The 9,528-nt window shown below is 44.4% G+C and overlaps 1 protein-coding gene across 1 annotated transcript; it reads left to right on the plus strand.

Moving 5' to 3' along the window:
• The first annotated feature begins 3,621 nt into the window (after positions 1-3,621).
• Positions 3,622-5,272, plus strand: LOC105680462 (serine/arginine repetitive matrix protein 2-like). The gene is made up of 2 exons (XM_012382797.3): positions 3,622-3,765; positions 4,246-5,272. The coding sequence occupies exons 1-2, from the start codon at positions 3,622-3,624 to the stop codon at positions 4,753-4,755; spliced, it is 654 nt and encodes a 217-aa protein (XP_012238220.1). The 3' UTR covers positions 4,756-5,272.
• The last annotated feature ends 4,256 nt before the right edge of the window (positions 5,273-9,528 follow it).

Below are 9,528 nucleotides of genomic sequence, written 5' to 3' on the forward strand. Positions count from 1 at the left end.
GGCTCGCCTCGATGCAATCGAGTATGCAAAACGGACAGTTTTCTGTTACGGGTTACGCGACTCCCGGCCACCGTTTGGCGATCGGAAAGGCCGTTAATCAGCCAATTGCAATCATCGCGCGGCACAGGTACAATGCCGTTGATTGGTCGATCGACCAGCAGCCGTCTGTTCGCGTGTCGCCCCTGTACACGCGACAGCCAGTATCCGCTTTTAAATAGAGGCTAAGCCTCCCGGCTGAATATCATCGATACGCGACGGGGGCACCGTCAACTCGTTCGCCGAGAAACAGTTCACTCTCTACTTACTTGCATACGTGGGCAAAGTAGAAAACGCGTTGACTACGACACACGTAACGTCGATGCATACTGTACGTGGTGCAAGAAAGAGAAAGAGAGAGAGTACGATTCCTGTGATACGACTGGAATTAAATAAGTCGCTGTAAAATGGCAATCAGCAGCTGGAAAAGAGGCTAAGGTGCAGATGCAAAGGATCTTCGTTTCCTTTTATCGAAGCACGGAACAAATAAACGTGGTATTTGAAAATTGGATGTATTACGGCGCTCGTAACAGTCTGTCCATATATAGGTCAGTGTAATTTCCATGATTTTCTTAAATGTACGAAGACGAAGTATGATCGGATCTTGAACTACGATCGTCTTAAAATTCTTACGCGATACTTTTTACCACATTTATAACAGATTTCAAAAAATGGAATCGTCCGCTTGTTGCGGTCACCGCACATCGTCATCGACTGTAAACGGTCATAAAATGTTGAGCGTTGAATTGTTTCAGAAGCACGAAATATTAGGATGGAAATGTATCGATCGAATACACGGAGGTGTGCAAGTGGCGTAGGTGTAAAAATAGCGTAGTAGACAATCGTCACGGTCGGTTGACCGCGTGTCCATCCAAACGGACATCCTGCGGCGAAGGGTGATGGCTTCTACATACAGAGGCTACGCTCGAACAGCGGCATTTGCTACGATCGTATCGAGGCCACGAGATTCTCTTTTCTGGCCGCTCGTGACCCGGAGAACTCTCGTGGAAGAGGAGAATTCCGCGCGGTAATTACGTTGACGCGTGACATTTGTTACACCAGCGTCGCCATTGACATGATTCGCGTCTTGAAAACAGGTGCACGGTGGGCATAAAACCGATGGAACACGAGAATTTGCGAGCAGATCGAACACTGTGTACCATAATACCGTACAACAAAATTCTCCACGCGAAGAGGATCCAGTTTTTGTCGGACGCTCCGGTACATGACGCCTCGATGAAGCAATATCTCGCGACTGCCTGGAATAATGTCCCGTGATGACGGTTTTATCGGTCACGGAATGCGGCTGTGAACGTGGTATCGGCTCCAGGTAACAACAAATAGTCCTGCTACGCGGAGATATCAATAAATGCTGGCGTTTCTATTCGTCGAAATAGGATTGTCGCTTGACTAGCTGGCCGCTTGGATGATGCATGGTTGCGATGGAACGCGGTATAAATTTCCCTTCCGCGTCGCTCGTAAATATACCGCGCGTGAATTACCGTTTCGTAGGGTTCGTTCAAAAGAAGCTGTCTATGTAGTGGAAGAAAGGGAAGAAAAGAAGACAAGAAAGAAAAAGGAAGAGAGAAAGGTAAAAGGAGAAGAAAGGAGGAATGGTGGCGAGGATGAAATCAGCGCGATGAACGTCGGTGAATCGGAAGAAAAGGGGACGAAAGTGGCGGCGATTACCGAAGCATGCGCTCCGGCTGACGACGATAAAGGAGCGTAAACGCGACGTTCAGCCCGTGGCACCGGCGCGTTCCTCTTGTCTAAGCGCGACGTTGATAAATAATCATTGGTGTATAGACGCGAGCATCTACATGCAGGTGTGCAGGTCCGGGGCGAATGCGCGGCGACGCAACGCGCGACACCTGGTGCTGATTAACGAATCGGGGAATCGGTTCTGGTCAGGTAGAAGGCTAAATGGTCGGCTAAATTGCCGCGTTATTCTTGTAAACCGCGGCGTTCCCGACTATCCAATTACTGGACGAGGTGGCAAGATGTCTCGAGCTGGATACACGCGTTCCAGCCACGGACTCGGAATCGCGGCTTTTTTAACGCTGCCGACACCATTAAGGGCGGCTAATGAGCTCGGGGAAAAAAATTAATCGGCAAATTTGGCGTGGCACCGAGCCGGCTGCAAACTGCCTTCGTTACCATCCGGATCACCGAATTTAACAACTAACGTGTACCGCGACGAGGCCTTAAAGATCGCTCCGCTCGCGCCTCTCTCTCTCTCTCTCTCTCTCTCTCTTTCTCTTTAGAAGAGGACCTCGTTGTTATTAATCGATCGCAAAAGTGAGTGCTCGTCGGAGACGCGAACTGGGTGAGAAGTTCGAAAATCGATCGATTAGTGAAAATTACCTGGAGCTGGGTACTTATGTCCGATGCTCAAAGGCGTAAAACGGTCGTTTGTATTCAGCGATATGCTCGTATTTCGAATTACCTACTTGCAATAACGAAACTGATAGCGTTGTTGACATAGTTAGATCTCGGATTAACATTTGACGTTATATTTTACCTCTTCCTGCGTCGTTGATAAATTTGTAATAAGAAAGCTTGAGATCAATAGTTAGAAAGCGCGACCGCTAATCGACGAAAAGGAAGTGCAATGATTAAGTAACATGACATTAGAACAAAACGAATCTAAAACGGAATTCTTACACTTTGAGATAAAGCGCAATCGAGTCAGATACGAGATACGCTCGACTATTTTAAATTATTATCATTCCCGTTATATTGTACCCATAATGTATGCTAGAATCAACTTTTCAATTAATTGATCGACACGTCATTCCTGGTTGAATCTAACGTAAAACGATGAAACGTCCAAAGATATGCTTCAAATGGAAGCAAAGAATCTTCAGAAAAGAGACACCTATCGAGAGATGCTGAGAGAGGAATTATCCAAAGAACAGCGAGACTCCGGACTGTTTAACGTTAGCAAAGGCGTACTACGCTTATAGAGGTTCGTTTGACAGGCTGCTATCTTTTCGATTTCATTTCTCTTTCCTTATTATTTCAGCCGTGTAATTCGATTTAACAGCGGTGTACTTCGAAAATCCTTGTATCCTCGCGTCAAACAGCTCCACTTTCCCGGTCATCCTATAGACGAGATAAGCTCGTGTTAAACTAATCTTCGTACTCGTCCAGCCACAAACCACCACGGAACAAGTTCTCTTTTTCTACAAAATTTATATATATGCCATTTTCTGACAAGTGTGACAATTTTTTCTTTACATTGTATGACGTTAGTGGCGAATGCGATCGTTTTCGAGCGAGAAGCGTGGCGTCTCCTGACAAAATCGAAACGCGGATACCAGAATAAACAGCATCGTCAATTAATTCCTGGATCGCTTCCGAGACGCAAATCGATTCAGGGTCACGATGATTTTGGCATAACTTCTTCAAATTTTCTCGTGATATTAAAATCCTAGTCCAAGAACACTAATAGAGCGATTGTCAAAATTCCGCGTGAAGATCAAATGAAAATTACTAGTTTTGAGACTGGAGGTTCCTTCAGAAGTGACTCAAGGGTCAGTGCGTTAAGGATTGGTTCGGGTAAACGAAAGAAACAATTGGAAAATGGGGAAACAGGCGCCGAAAATGTCAGCCAGAGTGGTCAATGCCATTAGAAATCTACGAGAGGCTCACGGTTCCACGTCGAAGGAGATCATGAATTACATCATGTCACAGTGCAACGTCCCCGAGACGACCGTGCAGAGACAGGTATTTTTGAAAAATATACGTTTCTTTAGATGCCATACTTTGTTAACTCGTTGGTCATCATGCTGGTCATCGACGACTAGCATTACTAATATCTTTGGAAGGATTAAAATAAGAATAATATCATCGAGTAAAAATACCATTTATTTCCTGTTACTGTGATAAATGTAAATCAAACAACATTGATAATGATATGACTGCAGGTGTTTATGCAAATTGGTATTTTTATGAATGTTAAAGGTCATATCTATGGTAATGAGTACTTCCGTATCTTTCCGCATATCATGCACATGCACTTTGCTCATGTTTACTCAATTCGATTCTCCGCAGACCAATAATAATGAAAATTTTATCATAATCCATACGGTAATCTCCCTTGACAGGCAATGTCTCCAGCAATCTGAAACTACTAAACAAAACCAGACTCTATCACTTTATTGTAAATGATGTATATGTTGCTAACAAGATGAAATCATTTGCCAGATGCAAGCAGCGTTAAAACGTGGGTTGGATTGCGGTATCCTGAAGAAGACGCAGGGCCACTACTTCTTGAACACGGAAGTCGAGCCGCAGCTCACGTCGAACCTGACGCCAACCGAAAGGTACGGAAGACGAAGAAGCAGACGACGACGAAGCAGCAGACGACGTAGTAGACGCCGAGGACGTCGACGTAGCAGAGGCAGACGTAGAAGTCGTCGTAGTCGTCGTCGCTCAAGACGAAGAAGACGTGGCGCCACTATGAGAGCCAGGCGAATTGGTTGCACCAGATGCAGGTGTACCAAGAGAACCAGGAACGTGGACGTTCTGAGGAACAATCCAGTGGAGCCACAAGAGCCAGATAACGTGTGCATGTGCGAGAAGGAGAGCAACGAGGAGAACCGAAGCAGGCAGAGCAGAAGTCGTGATCATAGTCTGAGTCGTAGTCGATCATCGGCAAACAGCGATCGAGATGGCGCCATAACCGATCGACGACCGATCCATGATCAAGATTAATCGATCAGGAAAGTCGGTTCATACACTACGTGCGTGTGTGCATCGTTAACGGTGACAATCTCTCGGCGCGTTGTCAGACAACACTCGGCTTGTCGATCGACATCCCCGTGATGATCGACGCCGAATGAAACCGCTCGCGTCTCGGAGCGTCACCTGTCGTTCATCACCTCTGTCTAAATTGTGTAGCTCACTGATCGCATTACTAGATCTATTGCTCGTGTCAATCATTCTATCAAGTAATAAGTGTACTTTGATTCAGTTTCGTCGTGTAACGTTCGAACGAATAAATGGACACTATGTATCAATAGATGTAGTTTTATTGCTCTATCTTTAGACAATGAAAACTTCGTTTATCCGAACTTGATAGGGATGAACAATAAGTACATGACAATTGGATAATAAAAGATTATACAACGCAAGTTTACGTTCAGATACGAGGATTGTATACTGATAACATGGGTAATCTTTTACAGCTTTGTTAGTGAAAATACCACAAAATCCTTCCTGGATCCTCTGAGTATTCTTACGTCGAAATCATTAAAGCTTCAAACTTATACACTTGTTTCCCATTCAAGGGAAACACTAACTAATCACTAGCTAAAGTTTCATTTGAATAAAATTCCGATAAATACGGTTCTCCTAAATAGAATTCTATTTTAACTCGAATATACGGCTGTTCTGAATTTTAATTCGCAAGAATCGCAAACGAATCGCATCGTCGACGGTTTCTCTCCTCGACTCTTCAACATACAACTTTTCACGACGTCTGGCGAACCCCGGCTGGGGTTCCAGGCGAGAACGGAGGTCGGGGCCTTGGCCGAGGTAGCCTGAATAAAACCAACGGCCATAACTCTTCCAGCGGTGGGGTCAAGGTGGGTTAGAAAGGATCGAGAAGTGATTAGTGGTATTTACCGGTCCCCACTGAGAAAGAGCCTGCCGATTCCTGGTACCGCACGGACGTCCCGCGGGGACTCGCGTACGCGTCACAATACCGCGATCTAACTGCTCCCTATTCTCCAGCAGGACTCTCTCGGAGGTCGACGTGACACTACCGGTCAATTCATCGGACGATATTAATGTGCTTCTAACGGTGAGTATCGGTATTGTACGAAAGAGTTTTCCCTCCACGTCCGCGGAGTACACCGTTCGCTTTCCCGAAACTTCTTCGGAGGTCCATCTTCGGTAGCTAGATGAAAAAGATTCGTATCGGAGGATCTACGCAAGGTTATCTCGATCTCTGTCGATTTGTTTATCGACACGACAGAACCTACTTTTGCGTTTCTCCGCTATTTTGTGTTTCAAATATGCTACTCTTTGAAAGCGATCAGGCAGGCACAGTAACATGCCATAGAAAAAGTTGAGGTTAAGAAAATACGAAATTATTAGGATCAATTGAACCGTTCAAAAGCCAAGTATAGAAAAGTAAAAATGTAATACAAACACTATTTTTTTAAGTTTACGTTAGAATTTACTATTGCTCGTCTTCTTGCGATAAATGAACTTATCGAGAATTGAACATTAGTCGTTTGCTTACGAAATTAAGGAATAAAAAGAAAAAAAAGTGGAGTTGCTCGATTCGATTTCTGAGAGACTCGATTAATGTAAATAAATAGGGACAATAAAGTTTTGAATATAAAATTTCCACGAAAGAGATAAATCTCAACTGTAGCGATTGAAATCGCAAACAAGCAAGGAAGCTGAGAAATGAGATCGTCCTCAAGTTTCACGAGATGATTACCTGTGTCCAGGAAACAACGGTTCATAAAACGGACAGTAGTTCGCTGACTCATTTTCTCGCTCATTTTCGTTCTCTTATTTCGTGTCCACGGATAACGTAGAACGAACGAGGTCGCGATTGCTTTAAATCGGCCCTGGCAGCCGGTAGTTTCGGGGCTCAGCATGCGACCCATTGTGCGCGATAACGAGTAAGCGCCCGCGCATTATAATCGCTCCCTGTGTGTGCCATAACGTAGCTTATTATTTCGTAAGAGCTACAAGAACAACAGCAGATCGCACTGACCTATTCTATTCTCTTAATGAACGGATCGAACCTATGGGAGGTCGATACATTGGCATCCTGAGATTACAAGCTTGAAAAGCGTGAGTCTGTGGATTTTCATCAACAGGTGTCGTTATAGCAGATTCTTTGAGATCTTTGAGAAAGCCAGATCAGATTTGAAATTGCCTATTTCAAATTACGAGAAGAAGCTATGATCTTTGAAGGAGTTAAAGAATTTCGGTTATAGTTCTACTTTTAAACGATGGAACAAGCGTTCATCGGTAAAGACCATTAGTAGTGAAATTCCAACTCACTCGAATTTTTCTAATATTATTCGTGTCATTTCTAACCACTTATCTGCTTTTTATCGATAACTGTATCGTAACGCACAATTAGAGTGAAAAACATACACTGGGTGAAATTTCGCCTATGACAGCAATAACGTTATATCCGTTGATGGTAGTTCTTAAGAGATACGATTTGTACATAGAACAAAACGACATTGAAAAACATTTTCTGATTGCACAAAGAATTCGCCGTGCATTAAAACTTTTAAACCGTCGATATTTCGTATTATCTACGGTATCATAGTACTGATACTCTGACGTGAATTTTCGAAGATGAAATTATTCTTTCTTTGATGACACCACAAATATCATAACATCGTTTATTACACACTCGGTAGAACGTTGCTCCGGCACGAAATCGTTTGTCACGGGTTTTTCACCTAGGAACCTTCTGGCAGATCGTTTCGACTGATGCCACCCTGAGCGGAACGAACTTCTCTTTGGTTTAGCACGACGGAACCTGCGCCGTGCCTCTTCGACGCACAAGCCAAGGGGTCGAGCACTGGTTCGTGATAAGATAACGTCGAGAGAAAGAAAGGAAGAACCTTTCCTTCCTTCGTTCGAGCGTTACACCTTATCTACTATTTAACGAGCGCGACTCCTCGCCTCCGCGTCGATAAGGGGAACCGAACAAATTGAAAGGGGGGATAATTTGCAGGAGGGAAGCGGCCTAAAAATCCACGATACAACCCGCCACTGACAAATTTACGAGTTCCACGCTGAAAGCCCCGTTATCGTTTCGTGTCCCGCCGTATCCCAGGCCCTTCCACGCCACCGATCTCACAATTAGTTCGCAGGAACAGCGTCTCCGGGAAGCAGCGTGCTCGGCCACCAACTCTTTTGGCTTCCTTAGACCTTACACCTGCCAGCAACTCGTGCTTTCTGCGTACACTCCTCTGAAAGCTCTTTCATATTTTTAGCAAATTCTCAATCGGCTCTCCATTCTCATATAGAATTAATTCGTTAATTCTTCGCTTGAATTCTTAATATCGCGAATGTAACAATTTGTAACGTAGTGTTTCCGTGATTTATTTATTCGAGAATGCCCCATTTATTTCGATGTTTCTCTAATACAGATAACGACGACACAATTTCGCGAAGCTTATGTTAAAATTAAAAAATTCGCTTCATCGAAGCAAAGAATCTGTATAAACTATTAATTACTCGATTATTAACTACAGAGTGGATAACTGCTATCAGCAAGTTAATTTGCGATCGAAAGCAGACCAGGATGCGCCGAATAAAAAAGGTCGAGGATCGTGAAAGGGTTTCGTGAAAGCGTCGAAGAGTCGTACAAAGTGGCGAAAGTCGAGATACCATCTGCAACGTGGAGTGTGAAGCAAGCGTACAGAATGGCCGGTAAAGTAAATGGAGAAAAAGTTGAAGGAAGCGCGGGCGACGCGAATGGCCGGCGGATCTCCAAGCTATCTGAAGACAAATCGCGGCTGGAATCATTTCTGGCTGTCTTAAACGAGCAGAAACACGAGCTGGCGAGGAGTGAAAAGGTTGAAAATTTCGTGGTTGAACGGTGCAAACGAGGTCTCGCGAGGTGGACGGGTCATCGCTACGCGAGTTCCCTTAAACGACGACGCGAAGCTAAGCAGGGTAGGGCCGCAGAAAATCTCGACGATACGATCTTTCGCGCCGCAATTCCTCTCACGAAGTGCCGTACGAAACGGTGGATCGAGGTGTCAGCCTTGTTCTTACGTGTATCAACCTGCGAGATAGCGTCACCCTGGCATTACGTGCGATATCATTAAGGTAAATTTATGTTCTACGTAAACGGAGGCAGCTCGAGGTTAGGTTAGGCGTTAGGCTGCACACTGTACGCTGCACGCGAATATACGCGTATTGAAGTAAATTGCTGCCGAGTGAAAAACCGTTCGGTTAATTTACCGAGTACTCCTAGAGAATCGCTATATATTTCCAGGCGTATTTGTAAATGAAATTGAGGTTGCGAAGCGAACGGTTCTTCGCGTTCTTGCAACTTTATTTCTCGGTTTGGATATTGAACTTTCAATAAGGTAAATTAAATTAAGCGCTTCATCCTTCAAATCGCATTTCCTTGAACTTTGCAATCAGGAATAAATCATCGAAGATGCTGTATAGATTAAGCATAGAGATTGACTACGGAAGAAGAAACCACAAGAAACTTAAAGTTCTCTTTCATGACTTGGATAGACACTCGTACGACGCATCAGGTCGATTAACGCGTAAACACGCGCACGTGTACGACAAAGAAGAAGAAAGACAATTGAAAGTTCTTTTTCAAAGAGACATCGTCGCTGGTTCTGGTCCGTACGAACCCATCTAGTCGAACCTAGTTGGAGGAACTTAATTAGTCGCTACCTTCGCGGCTAATAGACCAGGACCACACGCGAGAAACTTTAATTCGAGCGATCTACGCGTTCGATAACCGGCAGTGAA

Source organism: Bombus impatiens, unplaced genomic scaffold (genome assembly GCF_000188095.3).
Source record: "Bombus impatiens unplaced genomic scaffold, BIMP_2.2 scf_0197, whole genome shotgun sequence".
Lineage (NCBI taxonomy): Eukaryota > Metazoa > Arthropoda > Insecta > Hymenoptera > Apidae > Bombus > Bombus impatiens.

Excerpts from the sequence above, each read along its gene's own strand:
- LOC105680462 (XM_012382797.3), top strand. The coding sequence starts at position 3,622 with ATGGGGAAACAGGCGCCGAAAATGTCAGCCAGAGTGGTCAATGCCATT. Across the intron at positions 3,766-4,245 it reads AGACGACCGTGCAGAGACAG|ATGCAAGCAGCGTTAAAACG; the intron begins GTATTTTTGAAA and ends ATCATTTGCCAG.